Here is a 26,922-nt window from a genome sequence, read left to right as displayed (position 1 = left end):
AGGCCGGAGGGGCGCACTGTTCCGGTCACTAAGAGAATTTTGAGTTGCTCCCGTGCATAGAGCTGTGAACTGTGGCTGCTGATAGACCGTTCACAGCGGAGCTGCAGTTTGTTGTTTCAACACTGCGCAACGTAAATTGGAAACGTTTGTCACAGCGACACAAAAGCACCACATAGATTTCCAGCACCGGCACAAAGCACACCCGACTCCCTGAAGAAGGAGGTTTCTCCAAAACACTGAGTGTCGGACGTTGTCGGATATCTTCCACTAGCCGGTTTCCTTATTGGTGCCTGGACCTCACCAGTAAAAATTAACCTGGAAAGTTCATTCCACACTCTACAAGATAAGTGAACCATCAGTTAGCTCTAATCACGGGAGCAACTCAGAATTCTCTTAGTGACCGATGATTAAAAGAGATTCCTGCTGCTGAAAGCTCAGTTCTGAGCCTGTTTCCATTTCAGGCACGATATATGAGAGGTCACATAGGGAAACAAAATAGAAGTTTTTTGATCCACTACATATATATATATCCAGGATCTTTACATTGTGTATAATCAGTGGTTTCCTGTTTTTTTGGGATTCTTTTCTTTTTGTATTGAGTTCTGGACTATTGCATAACATGGAGAGTTTGCTGGGAAACCTAAATATAAAGAGTTATAGTAGTCCAGGCAATTCAGTATCAGAGACCGAAGAACAAAAGGCTCAAGCAGCAGTTTCAGTCTTATCAAAAGTCCCAATTTAAAAAAAAAAATGACTTGACAATATTGTGCTATGAGTTTTCATTGCAGCAATATTGAGCGGTTCCTCTCAATGATTACACCTAAGTCTTTCATGCCTTGTGAAATTTGGATACAAAGACCTTGAAAGTTTAATGGGAATTTCTATAGAAGGAAACTTGATACCAGTTAGAATAATTCTCATGAGATAACCAACCCTTTACAGAATTTATACACAGAGAAACCAGATTAAATATATCAGTCCCTGCAAAGTCAGAACAAGAGAGCAAGCAGACCACAGCCAAAGTGATTTGACTACTGCAAGACCTAGCTTGGGTAATGCATTTTGCATAGAGCAAGTTAGTACGTTCTCAGTTATTAGAGTATCTGGGAATTCATTTGGACGCCAGAAGAGGTTGTGTTCAGTTAACACTGCAGCGGATCCAGAAGCTACATAGTCAGGTCTGAATGGTGATGTCTACCAAGAGGCTGATAGTATGGAGTTACCTTCAATTCCTAGACACCATGGCAGCAGCCATTGGCTTTGGTTCCTTGGGCAAGAGCTCACATAAGGCCCCTACAGAGGGCCTTGCTGTCTGGATGAAATCCAGAGTTCACAAGATTACAAAATTCAGCTATCAGTTAAGGAGCAGGTAAAAACCAGATTAGGTTGGTGGATGGCTACTGAGAGCTTGGAGAAGGGAGTAGATTTGGAATCGACCTCCTGGATTACAGTCACAACAGATACCAGTCTGCTTGATTAATGAGCTCATTGTCAAGGTTTAGTGGCTCAAGAAAATTGGATGTCTGGAAGCTCAGTGGTCCGTCAATCAGTTGAAAAACAGAGCAATATGACTGGCATGTCTGCACTTTGCATCTCTGATCAGAGGTCAAACAGAGCTTTGTCGGACAATGCCACAGCGGTAGAATATGTGAGCCACCAAGGGAAAGGGGGGTGGGACTACAGGTATTCAAGTTTCAATAACTCCTCTCTTGGAATGCCATAATGACATCTGAAGGTCCTCTCAGCATTGCACAAAGCAGAGTGGGTTTTCTGAGTCGCAGTATGCTGGATTCCAGAGAATGGTGCCTGTCACAAAGAGCATTTCATGGAATCATGGTTTGTTGGAGAGTACCAACAAACCATGTTGGTTTGTTGGACTTACATAATAACATAGTAAATGACAGCAGATAAAGACTAAATGGTCCATCCAGTCTGCTCAGCATTGCTTATGGTAGTAACTGCGGCTCCGTGCAGGTTACCTTCCATGTAGAAATGTTACATCTAAAGTTAATATAGGTTACCCTATTTCTTCATTACCACTCTAGAGCCACTAGGGATCTGCGGTGTTCATCCCATGCTCTTTTGAATTCCAGTATCGTTCCCATCTTCACGAAGGGCATTCCAAGCGTCCACCACCCTCTCTGTGAAGAAATATTTTCTGATGTTGGTTCTCGGACTTCTGTCCTGGAATTTCATATCTTGACCCCCCTAGTTCTCCTGTAGGGTATCACTCCTTATCCAAGTCAGTCTTTATTGTCTTCTTCATTTGTGCTCTGCCATCTGATACAAATAAATGTACAAGTTCTTACTCAAAGCATCCCCCCCCTTCCCATGTCTAACAACAAAGCTTTATGACTGCTATATGAACATTTGGCTCTCAGGTTCCCTGTACAACCTGCCAGACAGACCTGGTTACATGGCTGCCTACTCTAGGGAGACAAGGGGTGGCTACATCTTGGAAGAAATGACTCCCTGGCCCAGGAAGAATCTTTTGTGGGTATCTGGCACTGTATTCTAATCCTGTATATCCTTAGGGAAACCTGGGCTAGGATGAAGTGCTACTTTTACAGACCGGCCAGGTCTGTGGGTGTCTTGCACTATGTTCTACCCTCTTCAACCTCAGAGTAGCCTTTCTTACCAAGAACATCTTTTAGTGGAATGCAGAAGGTGGCAGATGCTGGATGTGATCAGACCGGAGCAACTTTGGGATGGGATGGGAATGGCTTCGTTCGATACTTTACAGCAGAGATATCCCTTGGATGTCCAGGATAGATATCCTTGTACTCAACTAGCTCATTTTATGCAACAACCTAGAATTGTGAATGCTCTGCGACAAGGCAAGACCCTATTTGAAGGGTACTGCAAACAGGCAGACAAGCTTACCAGATCTGTACCTGAGCTGTATGCTGTATTGAATGTTGAGTTGCGAAATAAGCCTAGCCACATCATAACTTAGGAAAGGGATTTGGGGGAGGTTCTGGAGGAGGCCGAATGGAATCAATGTTTTCTAAATAAGGGCGGGAGCTCTGTTTCTGCTGCTATGAAGGAAAACAGCTACAGGGTCCTTTATCGATGCTATTTAACTCCAGAACGGCTACATAGGATGTATCCTTCGGTAAATAGTGCTTGCTGTAGAGGATGTGGAGAATTGGGACCTTTTTGTTAAATTTTCTGCCACAAGAGGGGGACATTCAGGCTTGCAGATTGATATTACAAATTGTTCCAGCAGCCAGATGTGTATTAGCAAAATTATGGAGGAAAGGTGAGATTCTGTCCTTGCTTGGAATTTGTTCTCGTATTGAGAGAGTATTTCATTTGGGGAAGCTCTCATTGCTATGAAAAATGATGCCCTTACATAGTCTGAAAAGGTTTGGCCCCCCTGGTTTACATGGAAGGGCAGATGTTGAGTGGAGCTGTGGGAGAGGAGATCTGGAGAATGTCTTCCTCTAATTGGTCTTAAAGTGTGCAATTGCGCTAGCTTTCTGACTAGATCCAAGAGATGGAATGTAAATTTAGCCTAGTTTCCTCTGTTATTCTTTCCATGTAATTACTATCTTAGCCTCCATATTTAAGTTCTTCTATAATTGGGTTTTGCAAATGAAGGTGAATGGAATAGTTATGCATATCTATTTTTTATGCAGAATTATCTACTTTGACAAATACACATTTCTATGCTTCCTTAATATGTGGAAGGGGCTGCAGCATTTGACCAGATGGTGGTGGTGGTTGTTAACGTGATCAGGTTTGATGATAGACCTGTACTTTTGGGTTTGTGTTATATATGCTTGCTACCCAATAAAAATTGTCAATTATATATATACAAAAAAAAAAAAGAGTATCCTTGCCTTAAGATGAAGCACTCCTTTACTGCCTGGGTGTGTCTGCAGGAATCACTTGTGCTGTTTCCTGCTCTTTTTCCCCAGGCTCCAGTGAGTCCTCAGCAGCTCCAGGAGATGGAATGTGTCCTGCAGGAAGTGATTGAGAAGGATGAGGTGGTTCACACCGCAGAGGTACCTCTGAGCCTGGCCAGCGGTGTACAAGGCCTCAGGATGGTGGATGAGGTGACGTAAATGTTTCCTGCTGGCAAGGTGGGGAGTGGACTAGTGCTTAAAGTCCTGGAATTAGACTGTCCTGTGTGCCATGGTTTCTGACCTTGGAGTGAGTCCCTTTATCCCTCCTGTGCCTCAATTCTAATCCCTCACTGTCTGTGCATGACCCTGGCAAGTCCCTTTTATCTCTGTTCCTCAGGATCCTGTTGAAATCAAGGTTTTAGTCTTAATCTGAATTTGCCAGTCAACAAATGCTGCAGATTATTTTCTGTCCAATCACTTCCTCTACTAAGCCCAGTTCGAGTGTCCTGGTAATCAACACACTCTCTTCCCTCCCTGGGTCGATTAGAGTAGGAGAGTAGCATGCGGACGCAGGCCAGGCTGATAACCCAGAAGGTTTGTTGAATGATCCAGCAAAGTAAGAGCCGATCTGATCTTGACCAGCGGAAGGCAGCTGGAGGTTCCCAAGCAAGCACTAAGAGCCAATTGTCACACTATCTGCTGACTTCGCTCCAAGTTTGAGTGAAAGTGTGGGGGTGCTTTTTATTTGAAACTTGCCATGATACAAAGCACCCGCCTTTGTGTTTGGGTAGAATTTTATGCAAAGAATACACTCGTAGAATTAAACAAAGCTCTGGGGAAAGAAGTTGGTTTACTGTTCCTTGCCTAGGACCACATCTCCTTCTGCCTCTTCCTCACTGCAGCCGAAGGAAAGAGCAAACCAGGAAACTGTTTCCCTGTACGTACCCGGAAACTATGTATCCTGACTCGCACAACCTGGTCCGGTCAGTAGGTGGTGGTGATGGTGGGGGGGTCCCAAAAACAAACTTGCAGGAAAAGCATGCAGATAGGGAGGAAAATAGCTCCCCAGGCGAGGGCTGTTTGAGGCCTGGCTGACCCCTAACCCTCCCCATCTCCCCCTCTCTCTCATGCAGGTGTACCCGGACCCTGTCAGAGTGGTGTCGGTGGGTGTCCCTGTGAGCAGGCTACTGGACCCGGACTCGACAGCTGGTGCACTGACCTCCGTGGAGCTCTGCTGTGGAACGTAATAAATGCCTGCTGCACTCCTCTGTCAGGCAACAGTTAGGGCTTCTCTTTTCCTGCTCTTCTCTTCCTTATTGCATGATGCCTTTTAATGGACTATCCTATAAAGATGAACAGGACATGCAAGACCGCAGAGCAGAGGGAAGGAAGCATGTTAAGGAGGAGCTCTTCCTTCACTTCTCAGTCCTTACAGAGTTTGAATATTGCAGGGGAGAAGATTGAAGACGAGGCAGATTTGTCTGAAGACCCTGTCATGGTGGTTTTGTGGAAATTCCTCGTCAGGAGGCAGCAGGCAGAGATTGCAGTAGCATCAGTTGTAGCAATGAGCAGAATTTAGTCCAGTGGTTCCCAAATCTGAGCTGGAGGACCCCCAACCAGTCAGGTTTTCAAGATATTCACAGTGAATATCTATGAGATAGGAAAACTGGTTCTTACCTGCTAATTGCTGTTCCCTGTACGTACCAGGATCAGTCCAGACTGCTGGGTTATGCCTCCCTTCCAGCAGATGGAGTCGGAGAAAAGCTGAAAAGCACCCCCTATATAACCTGGTGTACCACCTGCGATCCTTCAGTATTTCTCTGACTCCAGCAGATTGAGAGAGCATAACCTGCGGTCCTGATTTTCTCTAAATTTGGGAGGTTCTTCTCACAGGTTTGATTTAAACTAAAGGGAGAATCCTTTGACTAGATCAATTCCTAAGGATAAAACAAACAAAAAACCAAAACAAAGATTGTTAAAAGGACACAGACAGGCAGGGCATTGCCCTACAGCCATTTCCCGTAGAAATTTTTCCTGACCCGGTGAGCTATACGGGGAGGATTTACCGGTGGGCCGGTCACTCTCCCCCTTCTTGCCGATTAAGAGAAGTAACATTCCTCTGAGGCAGTGCTTTCCCAGAGAAGTTAAATTCCTCTGATGGACAATTGTTCTGGTGGCTCAGGGAGGTTGTTCCCCTGGGTTGGGAGGGCTGATTAAAGTTAGTAAAAAAAAAAAAAAAGTAAGAATATATATTTTCCATGAAGAGAGCGCATTCATTTCAGAAAGGCTTTTTTTCTGTAATTTTAAAACGCACCTTTTACGGCCCTAGCCTACCTCGATCTCCCGGGCCTCAGGAGGGAGTGGCGTGTCACCCAGCTGATTTTGCGTGCTTTTGGCATGCCGCGGGGGACCGTTTGTGCTGTGTGTGGAGAGCCAGGGTACCGGCTCTCCCGCGAAGGCCTCTGTTCCCGGTGTATTCCCGGGGGCGAGGGGCCTTCACAGCAGCCGATTTCGAGCCGGGGATTGGCCCTACCGCGCCCGAGGGGACATCGAGACGAGCAGCCTACTCAGAGGCAGAGGCCCGGCACGCTCCCGATCGGCACGGGAGTGGCGGCCATCTTGCCTCCCTCGGACCCCGATGCAGATTCAGTGGGGGAGGGAGAGGGGCTCCCTCCTCTTTCCCCGCCGGCATTAAGCCCTCAAAGACCACACGATTCTCAGCAGGACTCGGCCCCTCCCCCACCTTTGCCGACGGGGGGGGGGGGGCCCTTAAAGAGGCAACACCCGTTTTCCTCTCAGTTTGTTTTGCTTCTACATAAGGCTTATGTAGAAGCTGAAGCGGACTGGGAAAGCCAGTCTCCTGCCCAGGCTAAGTCTTTTAAGGCCTCAGCAGACCAGGAGAGTCCTGGACTGAGAGTACCCCACGCTGTCCTGGGGGATGGGCTATCCATTCCTGTCCCACCTGCGGATCCAATAACTCAGGACCCCTCCCTCCACTCCACGGCAGACGTCCACAAGGTCTCAAGCATGGGCGCATTCCTTTCGTGGTAGGCGGCCTCAGCGCTCTGGAGCCTCTCATGCCTTCGCCACAAACAAAGCTCCCCAATGAAGGGGCGCCGGCCCATCCCTCAGTTCCGGAGATCGGGGGGCGACTCTTCCGGTTTCGAGAGGAATGGGCCAAGATAACCTCAGACCAGTGGGTTCTAGACATTATAAATCACGGTTACACTTTGGATTTTGCACGACCCCTTCGTGATCTGTTTCTAGTTTCTCCCAACGGGTCTCAGACGAAGCAGAAAATGGTTCTTCAAACACTGTCTCGATTGCAGGCTCTGGGAGCCATTGTTTCGGTTCCCGCAGACAAGCGTCGGACCGGTCGCTACTCCATTTACTTCGTCGTTCCCAAGAAGGAGGGCTCGTTCTGGCCAATACTGGATTTGAAGCAGGTCAACAGGATGTTGCGAATCCCTCGTTTTCGCATGGAGACATTGAGATCCGTCATTGCGGCTGTCCACAAAGGCAAGTTTTTGGCTTCTTTGGCTCTGACAGAGGCTTACCTCCACATAGGGATCCAGGAATATCATCAGAGATTCCTACGGTTCATGATCATGGGGCAACATTACCAGTTTCGTGCCCTACCCTTCAGGCTGGCGACGGCCCCGAGGGTTTTCACCAAGGTGATGGTGGTGGTAGCAGCGAGCCTTCGGCGAGAAGGGATATTGGTACATCCCTACTTGGATGACTGGCTCATCCGAGCGAAGTCGAAAGAGCTCTGCGAGAATGCAGTACAATCAGTTTTGGGTTGTCTGCATTCTCTAGGCTGGGTTGTCAACTGTGCCAAGAGCCAACTGGTTCCATCCCAGGTGTTGGAATTTCTGGGAGCACGTTTCGACACTGGTATGGGCAAGGTTTCCCTGCCTCTGGTGAGGATGGAGCAACTAATGTCTCAGGTTCGGCGCCTGTTAGCTCTTCCCTTACCCGTGGTGTGGGACTATTTGCAGGTTCTTGGTTTTATGGCATCTACCCTGGAGTTGGTTCCTTGAGCTATTGCTCATATGAGGCCTTTGCAGAGGGCGCTACTTTCTTGTTGGGACCCCAAGTCGGCAGAGTTCCAACTGCCGTTACCGCTCCTCGAACTGGCCAGGTCCAGTCTAGATTGGTGGTTGATAACGGATCACTTGCTTCGAGGCGTCGATCTGGAGCCTCCTCAATGGATAATCGTGACGCGGATGCCAGACTGGCAGTCTGTCAGGGTACAAAAAGTCGGCTAGTAGCCTCCGAAGCGGACATGTTAATGGACTGGGCGGAATGCCATCTGTCTCACATAGCGGCATCCCACATAGCCGGGGTCAACAACGTGGGGGGGGGGGGAGGGAGAGCTGACCTTACTGCTGCCTTCTGCTGTTAACCGTCCCCTGCCCTATCTTTTTTTTTTTCAACTTTAATAAAGCTTACAGTCTGTCCCTCTCCTAAAGCTGAAGAGAGCTGTCCAGCTCAATTCAGCAAATTAAGGAACAGAGAGGGAAAAAAATAACTAACAGAGCCAAAAGAACAAAAGTCACCGAAGTGACCTCGTGAGGGGAGGGATCTGGCCGACCAGATGTACATCCCACGGCCACTCTGGGACCGGGCGTACAAAAGGATCACCAGCCCCCAGCCTGCCCGTCTCAACCAAACAGGGTAGGGATCCCTGATTAGGAACCCCGACCCCTGGGAGAAAAGCTCAAAAAAAAAAATACTGGGCACACTGACGAAACTGCAGGTATATTCATCAGCCACCATCTGCTGGAGACAGAGAAATACTGAGGAACTGCAGGTGGCACCAGGGCCTATCAAGCAGTGTCAGCGAGGCTTTTCTCTGTCTCCATCTGCTGGCAGGGATGAATAAAGCCAGGAGTCTGGACTGATCAGGGTACGTACAGGGAATTTAGTGGAGGCACTGCATGCAAATCTATCTCATGCATACCAACTGGTTGGGGATCCCCCAGGACAGTTTGGGAACCACGGGGAGGGGGGGGGGGGGAATGTTAACAGCAGTGTGAAGAGAGTGTTAACACCCATCAGGACCAATCAGTAGACATTTAAAGCTGCATAATGAGTCATGATACAACTTCTTGCTTCAGGCCTTTATTTTTGTAATCTAATGAATATATTTTGGTTCCCATGTCCTCTTTCTGTATGTTTGTAAAATTTATCCTTTGAGGATCCACACTGATAAGATACTACGTACCCTGATTTGGGAGAAGTGCTGTCTCGCTAGGCAAAATAGAAGTTTTTCTTAAAAACAAAATTACTGACCATATAGATAGACATGTCCCAATGAGGGAAGAGTCAGCATGGTTCTGGCCAAGGGAAGTCTTGCCTTCCAGATCATTAGATTTTTTTTTTTTTTTTTTTATGGTGTAAATAAACATGTGGCCAAAGATGAGCCAGTTGATATAGTGTATTTGGATTTTTTTTTCAATTTAAACTTTTATTGAAGAAGCAACATAGACAGCAAAACCTCAGTATACACAACAAGCTTCTCCAAAGATTATTACAAGTATCACCCCCACTCACATCCTACCCCCATTGCCCTCCCCTCTATAGACATATACAGAAACAACACAAAGGTAGTACAAATAGGTAAAGTATAACCCCGTGTGTAATATCTATACAGGCAGGATATATCAAGACAACCTCTACTCAGAGGTATTTATAGCCCAAGGGACTAACATTGGCAGAATAAACCCCTTCAAACCCCTCCTGCAGCATGGCAAGACTAGTATATGTCTTACATATGGGAGGCTTACCAAGTTACATAAGAGGCCCATACCTTTTCAAAATGAGCAGTCACCTGCCTACTTATGGCTGTGTTCTCTGTACGTACCCAGATCAGTCCAGACTCCTGGGTTTTGCCTCCCTGCCAGCAGATGGAGACAGAGAAAGTTTCACTGACACTGTACATAACCCCGTGTACCTCCTGCAGTCCCTCAGTACTTCTCTGTCTCCAGCAGATGGTAGATGCTGTAAAACCTGCAGTCTGGAGAAAGAAAAAAAAAAGGTTAAAAGACAAAATTTAAAGTACTGCCCCCTGAAATGGGAAGGTTTAATAGAACTGATTTTGCACAGGACACCAGATATGTCCCCATTATTTTCACCACAATTGTGTGAACTTCTTGCCAAAATGGCTGTATGATCAGGCAAGTCCACCAAATATGGTAAAAAGATCCTGTCTCACCACATAACCTCCAAGAGACACTAATTGTGGGATACATGCGATGAAGGCGCCCTGGTGTTGAGTACCATCTATACAATAATTTATCGGTTTTTCAAAGTTTCCACTGAAAGAGAACTCTTAGGGGTAGATTTTCAAAGGGTTACGCGTGTAATATACGCGCCGAGCCTATTTTGCATAGGCTCGGCGGAGCGCACAAGCCCCGGGACGCGCATATGTCCCGGGGTTTTGAAAAAGGGGTGGGGGCGTGGGTGTGGCGCAGGTCCGGGGGTGGTCCGGGGCGATCCGGGGGAGGGGCCGAGGCCAGCGCGCGCAAGATAAATACTTGAAATAAGGTGGGGGGGGTTAGGTGGGGCTGGGAGGTGGGTTAGATAGGGGAAGGGAGGGGATGGTGGGGGGATGTGAGGGGAAGTGGAAGAAAAGTTCCCTGGGAGGGAACGGGGAAAGCCATCGGGGTTCCCCTAGGACTCGGCGTGCACAAGTGTGCACCCCCTTGTGCACTCCCACCCCAGATTTTATAACATGCACGCGGCGGGAGGCACGCACAAATGTACCCCGCGCGCGCTTCTTTAAAAATCTACCCCTTAGCTTCCCTGGAAGCAGAGGTTGCGCCATCTGGTGCGATTCTCGATGTCCTCAGTTTTATCAGAAAGGGCCACATTTTCATTTTGCAAATCAAAGAATTGCTTGTGCAGCTCATCTAGTCGCAGTGAATGTGCGTCCAAGCTTGTCCTGTGTTCTCGATTCGGCGCTCAATATCAAGGAACTTCTCTCGCAAATCAGACATCATTGCAACCATTCGGCTTTATTATTTTTAATGTCCATCCTCAGATTGCAAAACCATTCACGGAACTCCGAACGTGTTGGAATAATGACTCAGTTTGAAAATGAGTATCGTTCGTGGCACTTTCCCGTGTTGTCGGATCTGGCGCCCTAGCAGACCCCAGCTCATCGCTGTTGCAGCAAAACGTATCAAATTTGGAAAAAGAAAATTGCTTCAAATGGGGAACTTTTTTCTTGGAAACCATCAGGTGCTTGGATAATGCAAATTGAAGGCTTTCAGGAGTTGCAAGAAAGGTCTCAGGTGGCAATCGGTGATGTCATCAAACCCCCCCCCCCCTCCCAGTATATTTGGATTTTCACAAGACAATCATAGAATCAAGGACTATAAGCTTTTTCGCAAGAAACTCAAGGCTCACCTTTTCCCTTAGGCCTTTTCTTGATATTCTTATTCTGATTTGGTTGTATTGTCCTATTTTTAGATTTTGTTTTATTAGTTTGTTTTGTTGTAAACTGGCTAGAATGGATGTTCTATTATAGGCGGTATAGAAGAACATTTAATAAACAGATGAATTTCCGGCAATATCATTCCTCACGGATGCGACCTCAGACCTGGTGCGCACCTCAGCCAGGTGCCTCTCGTCCATAGTGGCAGCCAGAAGACAGCTCTGGCTCCGAAGCTGGTCAGCCGACGCGTCCTCTAAGACTCACAAGAATGCCCTTTAGAGGATCACTCCTCTTCGGAAGCGACCTCGACAAACTAGCCGATGGGGCGAGTCCCCAGTACCCCGGGACAAGAGGAACCAACGCCCCTCTCCCCGGGCACCCAAGGGCAGAGGATCCTAGCGTTATAGACCATACAAAAACACTAACCAAGCCCCCCTCCCCACTGGCAAGGGACAGTCCTTTCGGAACAGACACAACAAAAGAGGAGCCTGCTCAGGACCAGGCCCCAGCCGCAACATGCAATGAGAATCAGCAGACCCATCTACAGGAAGAGATCATAGGTGGCAGGCTTGCCCTTTTCTACCAAAGATAGGTCGAGATAAACTTTGGATAATTGGGTCATATCCATCATCCGAGAGGGATACTACCTGGACTTCCACAGCATCCCTCCGGACAAGTTTGTGATTTCTCCGTGCCACGACCCCTCCAAGAGGAAGGTAGTGGAAACCACACTATCAAAACTACTTGCCCTAAAGGCAATAACACCGGTGCCTCCGCACCAACAAAATTCGGGGCACTATTCCATCTACTTCATCGTGCCCAAGAAAGAGGGAACATTCTGGCCCATACTGGACCTCAAGACCATCAATTACTACCTGAAGGTACCCTGCTTCCGCATGGAAACCCTGCGAGGGGTCATAAAGGCGGTACAACCGGGAGAATTCCTGACCTCCCTGGATCTGTCAGAAGCCTATCTCTACATACCGATCCACCGCACCCACCAGCATTTCCTATGCTTCACGATATTGGGCCATCACTACCAGTTCCAGACCCTACCAGTTGGGCTGGCTACGGCTCCCCGAATGTTCACCAAGATCATGGTGGTAGTAGCGGCAGCACTGAGGAAAGAGGGAATCCTTGTGCATCCATACCTGGACGATTGGCTGATCAGAGCGAAATCGCCAGAGGAAAGCCAGCAGGCAACCACCAGAGTCAAGGAACTACTGCAGAACCTTGGATGGGTCATCAAGACACCCAAGAGCCACCTGCAGCCCTCCCAATGCCTGGAATACCTGGGAGTCCGGTTCGACACCAAAGGGAACAAAGTCACCCTTCCCCCTACAAGGAGAAGGAGATTGATGGAACAACTACGAGCATTGTTGAATTCCACTCTCCCCACGGCATGGGACTATCTCCAAGTCCTCGGACTCATGGCATCACCCATAGAAGTCGTCCCGTGGGCAAGGGCCCACATGCGGCCCCTACAACACTCCCTACTGTCTCGATGGAACCCGATGTCTCAAAACTACACCCCCCCCCTCCCCCCCCCGGGTCCGGCTACCGGCGAAGGTTCGGAACAAACTACAAGGGTGGCTACAAGAAGACCACCTGAGCGAGGGAACAAGCCTATCTCCACCGGAATGGACCTTGCTCACCACGGACGCAAGCCTGCGGGGATGGGGAAACCACTGCCAGGAGCTAACGGCTCAAGGGCAATGGAACAAAGAAGACTCAGCATGGAATATAAACCGACTGGAAGCCCGAGCAGTCAGACTATCCTGCCTACGGTTCAGCCACAGACTCCGGGGCTGAATGGGTTTAGATCACTTCAGACCATTGGGTCTTGGTGGTCATAAGAGAAGATTACAGCTTGGAATTTCCCCATCCTATTTCAGACTACTTTTATGGTGTTGCCTTGCTTTTCCCTTCAAAAAGAGGTTGTGCTTGTAACATTGGTTCATCTTTGACACGCAGGGGTGGTGATTCCAGGCCCAGTGTCTAGTGGGAATGAGGAATGTATTCCGTTTACTTTGCAGTTTCCAAGAAAGAAGGCATATTTTGGCCCATTCTGGAAGCAAGTCAAGAAGACACTCGAGCAGGCCGATGCAATATCGTGCTCAGACCTAGCGCACAGGTTAACGAGCACTTGGATGCGCGTTTTGGAGATGCGTCCATCACCCTAATGCAATAAGCGGATCAGCCCGTCCAAACGCGCGTGGCTTGTAGCAGTCATTACGTTGTAAATTCCACATAGATGAGGCTATTAGCTATTACCTCTCGATGCAAAAAATCCCCCTGCATCCACGGCGCATTTTTTAACATGTCAAATTTTACACCTGCCCAGCAGGCGTAAAGTCTTCCCATGTGTCAAGGGATCAACTTAAAAATAAAAAAAACCACAGAAAGCAGCACCATGCAAAAAAAGAGTCTTGACATAAAAAAAAATAATAATAAATTGGGGGGTGCACAAAATACACACTCTGGGCCGTGAATATTGTGCGTGGTATTGTGCCAGTAAATTAACTGCTGCAGGATCAAACGGATGCTCATAAATTGGTAACCTGCACACACAGGGCACTTAATATTAATTTATTCACTGCTTCACTTACTGCCGATTGGTCCATTCACTGTCACCTGTCAGTGAAAGGACCAATCCCCTTTCAGAAGGCTGTCCTGAAAGGGGATTGGTCCTTTTCACTGACACTTGTCAGTGAAAAGGACCAATCGGGAACAGCTCTGCCGGGGGTGGGGAGGGAGCTATGGCCAGGCTGTTGTGGATGCACAGCCACTTCTCCTGGGTGCCCGATGCAGAGCGCTAGGGACGCACAAATTATCTATTGCATATCCCTTTCAGCACGGCAGCTCATTTGCGTATTGCATCAAGCGCCCAGGAGAGGTGGATGTGCGTGCATTCAAAAAACGTGCGTCCCCTTTGATACATGTTTTTTGTGTGTATGATATTGCATCGGCCTGAAGGTTTCTCGTTTCAGAATGGATACTCTGACGTTGGCTGTGGCAGAGGTAAGGGAGGATAATTTTGACTTCAGTTGATCTGATAGAGGCCTATCTTCATATTTCTATAGGAGATCAGCGATATCTTTGGTTTGCAGCCCTGGGAGGTCATTTTCATTTCAGGTGCTTATGTTTGACCTTGCCGCTGATCTAAGAACTTTTCCAAGGTGATGGAAGTGGTAGCAGCAGCCCTTCACAGAGAAGGGATTTTTGGTTCATTCGTATCACTGCCAAATCTTCAGGTGCTGTCTTTCTGGAGCCACCCTTTTACACTTCCTGATGTTTCCTACCCCTTGAGAATCCCCCTTTCTCTCCTCACAGTATTCTCTCATTGATGCATTTTGTTGCACCAGGGACCTAGCTGGACCCCCCTTCCCTGTGATGTAGTGTCCCCTGCCCAGAACTCCAGCTGTCATCCTCTAAGTTGCACACATCCCATGACAGCAATTATTATCAGAAGTCTGTGCTTGGTGATGTCACCAGTTGTCAGCTGACCTCATTCAGCATGGCTCTCTTCTTGCTTTTGTTTTTCTCAGGCACTTGCTGCGGACAGGGGCCATACGGGACCTGCTGATAATCTCTGAGCGGCAGCTGGTGAAGGGGGTGAGCCGCCTCATTGCTGTGACGGGGGAGCAAGCCAAGCAGGTCAGCAACTTTTGACACAGTCAACAGCGATCTCTCTTAATTGTCCTCACATTCAGACAAGCAAAGAGTGCCGCCTGCCACATTTGCCCCAAGAGAAAGGAACACCGCCTGTCACTCTCACCCCAGGATAGGAATACCTCTTGGCCTGGCTCAGTGGCCTAGTGGCAGGGAACTACCATGCAGAGACACTTGAGCTTTTCCTGGCTCGGATCTTTGCTCCAGGCATCAGCTGGGGCTGAGAATGCTACAGAGCAGTGTTCACAGCCACTTGGGAGAGAGTCATGGTCACTATGCAATGACAACACCTACTGGCTGGATTTAGGACCCATGGCTTCTGGAAGGAGCCCTGGAGTGTGATGCCTGGCCCAGGACAGGGTAGTTGCAACTGAAGGCTCACAGTACCAGATCCAAATCCTGGTTCCAACTGAGCTGGAAGCCCAAAGGAGCCGAAAAATAAAAGAACACCTCCTGTCATATTCACTGACCCCCAAGATAAGAACCCTTACCTCTGAATGAGAACATGTCTTAATCAGAGCTCCTGCTATCCTTTCTCACACCCAGGTTGTGCTGGAATTAGCTGAGATAGGTCAGAGAGCTTCTCTGTTTCCTGGAGCCAGCAAACACAGACACATATGTATGCAGGCATAGGGAGAGACGCACAAGATGTAGACAGTTTTATACCATCACGTTCACACCAAATGCACGCAGCCTGTGGAAGTATACATCACTTATCTACACACATATATGCATATACGTTCACATATCCAGCCAGATCAGTCCAGACACATGGGGTTATGCTCCCCAGTCAGCAGATGGAGACAGAGAACAACAGGTTTGCTGATTATCACCTCTTAGAAGGTCCCGTGCTGCACGCAGCCTCTCTATCTCCAGCAGATGGTAGGTTAGCATCCTGTGCTGTGACTGAGGCCTGGTTTTAGGCCAGGGGAAGAAATGTAGGGCTGCTCCTAGGGTGATAGTTTCTGGACACCCTCCCCTAGTTGAGCTGCTCCTGGGATGACAGTCTCTGAACTTCTTCCCCTGATGGACCTAGCATTTTGGCCAGTGGGCTTCCTATGGGAACGTTTTTTTCCCAGCTTGAGCTATGAAATTTCCATCTTCCTGCCCCCCTCTCCAATTCCTTCTCCTTCCCAGCTCTCTTTTTCTACAGCTCTCAGATTTACAGATTAAAAAATAAAAAAAAAAGCAGCAATCTCCCTCTTACTTAGCAGATTGCTCCTTCTGCTGGGGTAATAAAGTTTAACAAAAAAAAGAAGGAAAGTGGAAGCAGCAGCAGCAGCAGAGGAGCTTGTCCCAGAGGCTGTTCTGGCTCTGAGCAGGAGACCCAGGTAAGATTTAAAAAAAAAAGGGAAGAAGATTTACCTTCAAAGAGGGGTTTCAGTAAGACTTCCTCCGGTCTCCTTGCTTGGCACGCCTTACCGACGTCATTCCTGATCCCGTTGGGGCATAGGAAAGTGGGCTTATGAGCGGGTTGAGCGGCCCCCCAGTAGATTGGGGCCTGCTTTTTGCCTTGGTCAGCACGCTGTGCGGTAGGCCGTGGTGGCACCATCTTGCGTGCGTCTTTGTGTGTCTCGTATTGCCCGCCATAGGATGTCAGTATGCGCAGTGCATCGGCGTGGTGCACGTACTTATGCGCACAATAAAATAAGCGCAGGATACAGGGAAAGCCGGGCACACAGGCTTTGCATGCGCCTCGCTGCGTCCTGCCTAGGAGCTCAAAATTTGTGCGCATAAATTTTTAAGTGCGAGCCAATCGAACACACAGTTATCGCCACCAATGGTGCCAGCAGCCAAGAAAATAAGCGCCTTGCTTTCTGCGCTGCTGGTCATATTAGGGCTTCTCAGCCTGACCTGGACCCTTCCCCTTCCCTGTTTATTGTATTTCACTCTCTTGTTAATTCGTTACAATGTAAACCGGCATGATGTTCCAACGAATGTCGGTATATAAAAATCAACAAATAATAATAATGTCAGCACTGTGAAGGAAGCCCAAGGGGATTTGGCCTGCTCGGACTTTGCTGAGCCCAGTCCTCCCATTCAGATGATGGATTGGCAGCCTTAACTGGAAATACTCCGGATCTGAGTAACCCCTTGACTGGATCTTCCATGGGAGAGGGAAACTCTGCTGGGCCTATCCCAGTTCCCCCTGGGCTAGGCATGGACCCGGCAGCCTTTTCTTGGGTGGAATTTTTCCAGGCACTACAGGCTTTTGTACAGGCACAGTCTACTTCCTCGCTTGACCCTGTCTGGATGCAACCCCAGCCAGCCCTCTCACGCTCTCCCATTCCTGTTGGCAGACCTCGAGACATGCTCCGCCTGACCAAGGGTATCCCTAGTGGGGACCCCGACTTGTGCATTCATGCTGTTCTGTACTGTAAAACTAAAAAATATTTCAGCGGTGGACAAATACAGTAGATTTCCGGTCTGCTGAGAAGCTAATTGGCTCACAAGTTGTGCTCTGAGCCATTGTGCCTAAGCTGTTCTCTGTAGCTGCATTACTAGTTACTGTGGAGGAATCTCCTTTTTAACATTATTTGAATGGTCATCTTCTCTTTCAAGTTGTTCTTTTATACATATATCCCCGAAGCATCCCACATTGTATGGGTAAAACTTGGCCCAAGTCGGGCATTGGTTTTTACCATTTATAATTAAAGTATTTCCTGACATCGATCTAATTTCACTCTGTGAGGAAGCCAGGTCCAATCTCTCATGGTGGCTATCACGGTCCAGTTTGGAGAAGGGAGTGTCTCTGGAGGTTCAGGTCTGAATTGTACTGACCACGGATGCCAGTCTTAGTGGTTGGGGAGCGGTGTGTCAAGGTTCGGCGGCCCAAGGGCAGTGGTCTCCGGTGGAAGTGTCCTGGTCAATCAACTGGAGACAAGGGTGGTTCGGAGGGTGCTGCTGTTCTTTCTCCCTCAGATTCAGAGATGGGCAGTATGTGTGTTCTCAGACAATGCAACGATGGTGGCCTATATCAGTCAGCAAGGTGGAACGAAGAGTGGTCTGGTGGCTCAGGAAGTTCACAAACTCTTTGCCTGGGCGGAGCTTCATCTAGCGGCTCTTGCAGCGTCTCACATAGGTGTGGACAATGTGCAGGCAGATTATCTCAGCAGGCAACAACTACACCCAGGAGAATGGGAGTTGTCGGCGGAGGCCTTTGTGCTCCTTTGGTGCAGGTGGGGTGAGCCCCAGTTCGATCTCATGGGAACAAGGAAGGAATGCCAAGACAACCAAGTTTTTCAGCCGCCGAAGGGAGTTCGGCTCCACAGCCCTAGTTCAGCCGAAGGGAATGCGGCTCCACGGCCCTAGTTCAGCCGAAGGGAATGCGGCTCCACGGCCCTAGTTCAGCCGTGGCCAGAGAGGCTCCTGCTCTGTCTTTCCACCGTGGTAGGTCAAGTGTACGTCGCATCAAACAGCATCACGGACGAGTGATCCTGGTAACACTGGAGTGGCCGCGATGTCCGTGGCTGGCAGATATGGTGCAGTTAGCAGTAGACGGGCCATTTGGTTGAACCTTCTGAAAGGGCTGCTGTGTCAGGAACCCATCTTGGCAGTTCAGGCGAATCACTTCTGTCTAGCGGCTTGGCTTTTAAAAGGTGACGTTTCCAGTTGAAGGGGTATTCCGAGCCATAATTTCTGTTCTTCTTCAGGCTAGAAGATCCTCCACTTCTTTGGCATATATCAGGGTTTGGAGAGTATTTGAGGCCTGGTGTGGGGTCCATGACTCTAATCCCTTGCAGGCACATGGGCCCAGGTCTTGGCCTTTTTGCAGGATGTCTTGTCAAAAGGTTTGGCCTATAATTCTCTCGGAGTATAGGTTGCAGCCTTGGCTTGCTTCGGAGGAAGGTTGCAGGGAAGACCTTTAGCTTTACATCCAGATGTAGTGTATTTTTTGAAGGGAGCAAAGCATTTGCGTCCTCCAGTCTGTAGACTTAGCCAGTCCTGGAATCTTAATTTGGTTCTGCAGGTACTGTGTGGTCCTCCTTTCGAGCCATTACGCAGAGCTTCCTTGAAGGATCTTACTCTGAAAGTGGTTTTTCTGGTGGCGATTTGCTCAGCAAGATGGATTTCTGAACTCCAAGCCTTATCGTGCAGGGAGCCCTTTTTGTGGATTGCCGATGAAGGGGTCTCGTTGCGGATGATTCCTTCCGTTTTGTCCAAGGGGTGTTGGCTTTTCATCTTAGCCAAATGGTGGAGTTGCTGGAGTTTTCTAATCTAACACCCGATTCTCCCCATGCGAGGGAACGTCATCTTTTGGATATGCGTCAGGTTCTCCTAAGATATGTTAAGGTGACTAATGGTTTTTAGACTTCGGCCAACTTTTTGTCTTATTCAGTGGACCAAAGAAGGCTGGCAAGGCGACTAAGAGTATGATTGCTTGTTGGTTGAAGGAGGCGATTGTTTTGGCCTATATTTGTAAAGGTCGGCCGATCCCTGAGGGATTGCAGGCACATTCCACTAGGACACAGGCAGCCTCCTGGGCGGAGTGTCAGTTGGTGTTGCCGCAGGAGATTTGTCAGGCAGCAACGTGGTCCTCTTTGCACACTTTCACTAAACATTACCATTTGGATGTTAGGGCCCCAGAGGAGGGTGCCTTTGGGGAAAGTGTGCTGCGTGCAGGGCTTTCGGGATCCCACCCGTTGTAAAGGGGCTTGGGTATATCCCACTTGCCTGGACTGATCTGAGGTATGAACAGGAAAGGAAAATTGGTTCTTACCTGCTAACTTTAGTTCCTGGAATATCACAGATCAGTCCAGACTCCCAGTCCATTCTGATTATGATTATTTTTCAAAAGACCTTTCCTGATTCTGGATGCTTCTGGTGATGCAGAATTTAATTTTGTCCTGCAGAAAATAATTGTATATAGTTCTCGTTTGTTTGAGATTCAAAATTCTTTTTGACCATAGTTCAGGGGTCAGTTTGGTTGGGAGTTCCAACTTGTTCTCCAGCTCTTTTAGAGAGAGAGATCCTGGAGGTTTGGCATTAGATATCTTGGCTTGGGTACAGGTCAATACTGAGGGACTGCTAGTGACACTCTCGGTTATGTAGCAGTGCCTCAAAGTTTTTGTTCTCTGCTTCCATCTGCTGGTAGGGATGAATAAACCCACTTGTCTGGGCTGATCTGTGGTTTTCCAGGAACAAAAATGAGCAAATAAGAACCAATTTTCCTTTTCATTTCATCCTGTTACACCAGTCCTTACAGGTGGGTTACATCCCCGTACCAGTAGATGGAGGCAGAGCACATTGGTTTTCTCTGTGACGTCATCAGGTGGTGCAGCCCAGAGAGATCCACTTTCCTCTGCCTCCAGCAGCTGGTAGGGCAGCAGGATTTCTGGATAGGTACTGGCTCAGGCATTGTGCCAGCCCACTGGTATGTTCAGGGGTGCGAGCCCGCTATTCAGGGGTTCCCAATCCCAGCGGGGACTTGGTAGAGCCAGGGGAAGGGGGGATTTCTCCTTAAAAAAATTTTTACTTGAGAGGAAAAGGAGTATTCATTTCCAGCTCGGAGGAAAGAAATCCTGCCTGTGTTGCCCCCCTCAGCCCGCACTGCAAGGCCTTGGCAGCATTGGCGGGGGCGGGGGAAGAAAAAAGGCCTGGAATCGAGACAGAGGGGAGCTGACTGGCGGTACATCTGACCGTCCCGATGCAATTACTTGCTACAGAGGGAGGTGGTTAGTCGCAGCGCTATGTTTTGCCATGGGTGCAGTCTTGCTATGGAAAGGCATGATCGTGTGGTCGTGTTGTGGAGCTTGTGGCTCAACCGCCCCAGGCCCCCTCTCTGCTCAGCCTGCGTTTGCACAGGGGAGATCCTGGGGGGAGTATTTGAAAACTCCTGGCTTTTTAAATTATTTTTATTTATTTCGGTAATTTATGTTCCGCCCATTTTACCAGCACACCTGTTCTAGGCAGATTACAACATATCAAAAAAAAAAAAAAAAGCAGTCAACTTGGCGAGGAAAGCCCTGGGGATCGGTTTTCAGGCGTTTCCCAGGTTGGAGGAGGCCTCTGGCGTGCTGGTTTTGGCAGGATCTCCCGCGATCACCACGGCTACTCCGCAACGACTTCTGATTCCACGCAGGGTCTTGAGGCTCCCCTGCCCCCCACTTCTTTTTTTTAAATTAATACTTTTATTAACTTTCATTATAACAAAGTTATTACAATAGCAAGATGAATACAGAATACTTCCCCAATTCCCCCCTCCCTCCCTCCCTCCCCAACCCCCACCTATGTAGGGGAGCTCTAATCATTCTGTTACAGAATCCCCCAAGATAAATGATGAGTGCTTATTCACACCCCCGAATACTCTCATACCCTATATGAATATTTGTAAAGAATAATCCACTCCCACCCCAGTTGTCCAGGAGCAGTTAAGCTCTGAATCAAACAGATTACATGCAAGAAATATATTCCACAAACGATTTCCATGAGGCACGAAAGGCGGCCATTCTCCCGTATTTAGTAGCTGTTAATGAAGCCAAACGATAATATAAATGTAATTTATCTATGACCTCCGGCACCTTCGGTACCTGTTCTGTTTTCCACTTTACTGCTATCAAAGTGCAAGCAGCTATAAAAGTATGAGAACAGAAGCGCTGCTGGGTTTTATGAAGGGCATCTGGAAACACATGCAGTAAAGCCATCATGGCTGACGCCTGAAGAGGCACATGAAACAGGTCACTCAGTCAGGCAAATAGAAGTTCCCAAAAGGTTTGAAGTTTTGGACAGGCCCACCATATATGGAAATAAGTACCTCTACTTCCACGGTTGCGCCAGCAGGAGTCCGAAGCATTCGGATATATCCTATGGATTTTGTCTGGGGTGAGGTACCATCTGTATATCATTTTATAACAATTTTCACGCAGGCCTGCGGAAATGGAACACTTCCTAGCAAAATATAATATGGCCTCCCAGAATTGTGGGCTTAATTGCTCCCCCAGGTCCAATGCCCACTGCCTCTCAAATGTACTCATTTCCTTACTAGTTGGAAAAAGTGCTTGATATATTTTAGAAATGATACCCTTCAGTCTGTCACTATTTTGCACCAATGACTCAAACAGCGAGCGACTGGGTCGTAACTCTTTAGCACGTTGTATAGACTGAATAAAATGAGCTACTTGAGCATACGCCAGGAAATCTTTTGAACGGAAGGGGGAGATATCCATTAGGCCCTGCATAGATAGGAGCGACCCTTGGGACATCATTTGACCAACTGTGGTGATACCCGCAGCCCTCCAAACCGCCACCTGTAAAATGTGTCTATTATGAAGAAGAGAGGTTTGGTAGAAATATTTATAGTCCCCGACTACTTGCCTACTGCTCTGCTTCCAGATGTTTAACGTAACCTGTAGGGACCCTGTTACGTCCTTAACGGTCCGCCACGTGCCTCTAGGCTGCCAAAATATGGCCCGCAAGTCCATTGGACCTAAAAGAGCCTGTTCAATCGTCACCCATTGTTTAATTTCCAGATTGCGGTGAATGTCAATTACCGCCCGCAATTGAGCTGCCCTATAGTACCCTAAAAGATTAGGAACTCCCAGTCCCCCCTGCGACTTTGGAAGATATAAAACCTGACGCGCTATTCGGGGAGGACGTCTGCGCCAGATAAAATCAAATATCCTTTTTTGCCAGCGGCGGATCAGAAGCGTAGAGATCTCCACCGGTAGGACAGAAAACAGATAAAGGAATTTTGGCAGGATTGTCATTTTAGTGATGGCTATTCTTCCCAGCCATGAGAACCCTGCCCCCCACTTCTAGCTCCCATGGAGGATCTTTTAAAGTGGGCTCCTTTATTGGGGAACATTTCCCTGACTTTTCCATTTCCTTCGCCAGAGGCTTTCTGTGCAATTTAGAAGCCTGAAGGGAAGCACAAATTCTCTGAGGGCCTGAGTAAACCCCATTCCGTGGACCAGGCTCCCAGTAAGTGGCCCAAGGGATCAGCAGAGTTTCCCCTCTTATACTGGGAGGGGATCCAGGACTCTAACTGTGTATCCATGGAGGAAGGCAGAGAGACGAGGACACAGTTATTTGTTTTTTTTTCATAGGGATGAGATCGCTGCATTGATTGATCAGGTGGTTTCCTGCTTCCGAATAGGAGATTCTGAAGTTGAGGAGCCTCCCGCTTGGGATCCTGTTATTAATCAAGTTTACTTAGGGAATAGCCACTGCTATTAATTGCATCAGTAGCATGGGATCTTCTTAGTGTTTGGGTAATTGCCAGGTTCTTGTGACCTGGTTTGGCCTCTGTTGGAAACAGGATGCTGGGCTTGATGGACCCTTGGTCTGACCCAGCATGGCAATTTCTTATGTTCTTATAAAGGGGTCCACAAGTGCATCAAAGACATGGACTTGTGGACCCCTTTAATAATGGAAAGAGATGGTGCTGGCTGAATGGGGGGATGCCGGAGAGTGGTCTTTGGGGGTGGTGGTTAAAAAAGATCTAAAGTTGTATTCCCTTCCTCCAGAGACGGTTCAGCGATTGTTCCAGAACCCTGCTTACTGCCTTTACTAAGCATACCACTATCCCAGTGCAGGGTAGTACCGCTCGTGTAGATCCACAGGATAGGAAAATTGAGCTTCTTTAAAGCACCTGTTTACATCCTCAGCTCTGGCTGTCCAGTTTGTAGCAGCTTTCTAATTCAGGTGCTCTTGCTCTGCATTCAGCAGTACTAGGATGGAATCAGCTGCAACCTTCTTAGCTGATACTCTGTATGATCTTTTTCTGGATTTTATCTACGTCAGTGGCTTCCATCGTGGTGACCAGGAGACTTCTCTGGCTTCGTGACTGGGCTGCAGATTTGTGCTCTCAGCTGGGCAAACTTCTGTTTAAGGGGAAGCTTCTGTTTGGCAAAGATCTGGAACAGCCAATAAAGAATTTGGGAGACCCAACGCCGCAGATACTCCATGAGGACAAAGCTGTGTTCTATAGATGAAGTGGAGGTTGTGGTCGGTTTTGGGGCTGTAGGTGGAGGTGGTATATGTCGGGCAAGCAATAGTTTTCTTTTTCCTACTGAAGATTGCAAACTTCGAGGGGAATGTCAGTCCTTTCAAGGCTTTTGAAAGCCAAGACCTGATGCAGCTGCTTCTTTGGGAGTGATTGTAAATACATGTTCGGTTACACTCAGCACACTGTTTGTGTATATAATGACGGCGCTATGATGAGAAGGCACATCTGATACATTTATGCGCAGTTGGTTCTGATGCTACAAAGATACCATGAAACTTTCAATTGAATAAGGTGCTGTCAGATTATCCGCACTGGTGACAAACATTCAATGCTTAACTTGAGAAGGAGAATTGATATTTAAGGAATGCACACAATTTGAATTAAAGAAGCAGTTTGCACATATGATAAAGGAAACATAAGCCCCTGATGCAGCCCTTACCATAGGCGAAACTCGGCCTGAGTCGGGCAGTTAGGTTGGATTTACAAACATAAATAAAGCAATCTCCTGAATAAATAATTATCAAGATCAGTGTTGCTGGCAGACATCATTTTATGTTCATTAGCTTGCAAATCTTGTACCCACAGACCTTCAAACTACTAGGTAATTTAAACATTTCCTCTCATGTCAAGACCCAAAGAATTCAAAACATAGACAATTGGATTCTCTGAATATTAAGAGATTCCTCAAATTTTATTTGGAGAAGGTAAAAACCTTTTCATAAAACCAGAGCAGCAGTTCATCTTACATGTGACAGGTAAGAGAGGATTACTATTGTGAAATGGTTGTCTATACATAATAGAGCTCCAAAATTTAGAAGAGAGCAATGTCCAGCTCATTCCTACAGGAGGCCGAAGCATCAATGGCACTTAAACCATGACAAGTGGGTGTCTTCAGGTGCATGCGATATGAACTCTGTATCCGCCCTAGGAAAGTACTGCTTTGGGGTCTGACATTTAGCTTGGGTAGTGGGGAAGGATGATAGGAAGAGGAGAATGTGGAATAGTAATTCTGTCTTAACCTGTCAATTGCTTTTCTATTAGTTCTCCCACCACCCTGGAGGTAATTGATGGCATTTTTTTATTCATTGTTTAGGAATCAAGATTTCAGTGGTCCCCAAACCTATCCTGGAGGGCCACCAGCCAGTCAGGTTTTTGGGATATCCACAATGAATATGCATGAGAGAAAATTTGCATGTTATGGAGGCAGTGCATGCAAATTTTCTCTCATGCGTATTCATTGAGGATATCCCAAAAAACCCGACTGGCTGGTGGCCCTCCAGGACAGGTTTGGGGACCACTGATTTAGGGTTTAGGAGAGCGCATCTGTTTTCTAATTTACCGTATTTTTCGCTCCATAAGACGCACTTTTTTTCCCCCAAAGGTGGGGGGAAAATGTATGTGCGTCTTATGGAGCGAATATAAAAAAAAAACCAAACAAAAATCTAACAAACCCCCCCGACTCCCCCAAGACCTGCCGACTTAATTTCCTACAACCCCCCCTCCTGACCCCCCCCCAAGACCTGACAAATTAATTTCCTGCAACCCCCCACCCTCCTGACCCCCCCAAGACCTGCCAAACGTCCCTGGTGGTCCAGCGGGGGTCCGGGAATGATCTCCTGGGCGTGGGCCGTCGGCTGCCAGTAAACAAAATGGCGCCGACGGCTCTATGCCCTCACTATGTCACTGAGACCGACCGCTGCTATTGGTCGGTCTCAGTGACATAGTGAGGGTATAGGGCCGTCGGCTGCCAGTAAATAAAATGGCGCCGACGGCCCTATGCCCTCACTATGTCACTGAGACCGACCAATAGCAGCGGTCGGTCTCAGTGACATAGTGAGGGCATAGGGCCGTCGGCGCCATTTTGTTTACTGGCAGCCGACGGCTCACGCCCAGGAGATCATTCCCGGACCGCTCCTGGACCCCCGCTGGACCACCAGGGACGTTTGGCAGGTCTTGGGGGGGTCAGGAGGGTGGGGGGTTGCAGGAAATTAATTCGGCAGGTCTTGGGGGGGTCAGGAGGGTGGGGGGTTGCAGGAAATTAATTCGGCAGGTCTTGGGGGGTCAGGGGGGTGGAGGTTGTTAATTTAAAGGGTTGGGATGGGGGGGGGGGTTTTGGGGGTTCCCACAGAAAGAAAAGTTTTCTGATCTGGGGAGTGGACCGAAATGGCCCTCCCCAGACCCGAAAACAAAATGGGGAGAAAAAAAAAACTATGCATTCCCCTAATTTGCTCCATAAGACGCCCAGACGCAGAGCCGGTTTAGCACAATTTTTTTTTTTTTTAATTTTCCCCCTCTGAATCCTAGGTGCGTCTTATGGTCAGGTGCGTCTTATGGAGCGAAAAATACGGTATATTTACATTTATTGGATTTATGAATCACCCAACACAGAAAGGCCTGGGCAATGAACATTAAAACATACATAATCATAAAATTAACATAAAAATACAAAGTTAAGCAGAGAAAATAAAACAAGAATAATCATTGTAAAATTAAATAAAACAGTTAACATAAAACTCAACAACAATTATAGAATTAAAATAGAAGTATGAATCACAAAAATAAAATATTAAAAATAAGCTAAATTAAATAAAAAGGTTTTAATTTGTTTCTTAAAGTGTTTAACTAAATCTGAATGCCTCAGATCAATTGGTAGAGAATTCCATAATGTAGGTCCGGCAACAGAGAAAGCACATTCACGGGTCATATGTAATTGTGCTATCTTTGGTGAGGGAATCTCAAGTAAGTTGCATTGCGAAGAATGTAGGGCTCTTGTCGGTTGGTAAAATTTTAGTGAGTTAGCCCAATGACATGACTGGTTACTAAACAACTTAAAAATCAACATCGCAACTTTATACTTAATTCTTTCCTGAATTGACAACCAATGCAGTTTCATCAACGTAGGTGTAATGTGGTCAGTCCTTTTTAAACCAGCTAAAAGTAGTGCAGCAGAATTTAATAGCAACTGTAAGGGGTGCAAAGAAGAATATGGAATGCCAAGATATAGACTG

The 26,922-nt window shown here is 47.6% G+C and overlaps 1 protein-coding gene across 3 annotated transcripts in view; it reads left to right on the top strand.

The window, feature by feature from the left end:
• The window catches only part of AARS2 (alanyl-tRNA synthetase 2, mitochondrial), a 135,287-nt gene that overhangs the window by 85,232 nt on the left and 23,133 nt on the right, over window positions 1-26,922 (top strand). For all 3 annotated transcript variants that reach the window (XM_029592889.1, XM_029592887.1, XM_029592888.1), the window contains exons 15-17: window positions 3,924-4,061; window positions 4,985-5,094; window positions 14,844-14,952. In XM_029592889.1, the coding sequence (XP_029448749.1) occupies window positions 3,924-4,061; window positions 4,985-5,094; window positions 14,844-14,952 (357 nt within the window). The remainder of the gene's footprint in view (window positions 1-3,923; window positions 4,062-4,984; window positions 5,095-14,843; window positions 14,953-26,922) is intronic.

This window comes from Rhinatrema bivittatum, chromosome 3 (assembly GCF_901001135.1).
Source record: "Rhinatrema bivittatum chromosome 3, aRhiBiv1.1, whole genome shotgun sequence".
Taxonomy (NCBI): Eukaryota; Metazoa; Chordata; class Amphibia; order Gymnophiona; family Rhinatrematidae; genus Rhinatrema; species Rhinatrema bivittatum.
Note: the sequence above shows the minus strand (reverse complement) of the source record. Positions and strands in the feature narration are given on the sequence as shown.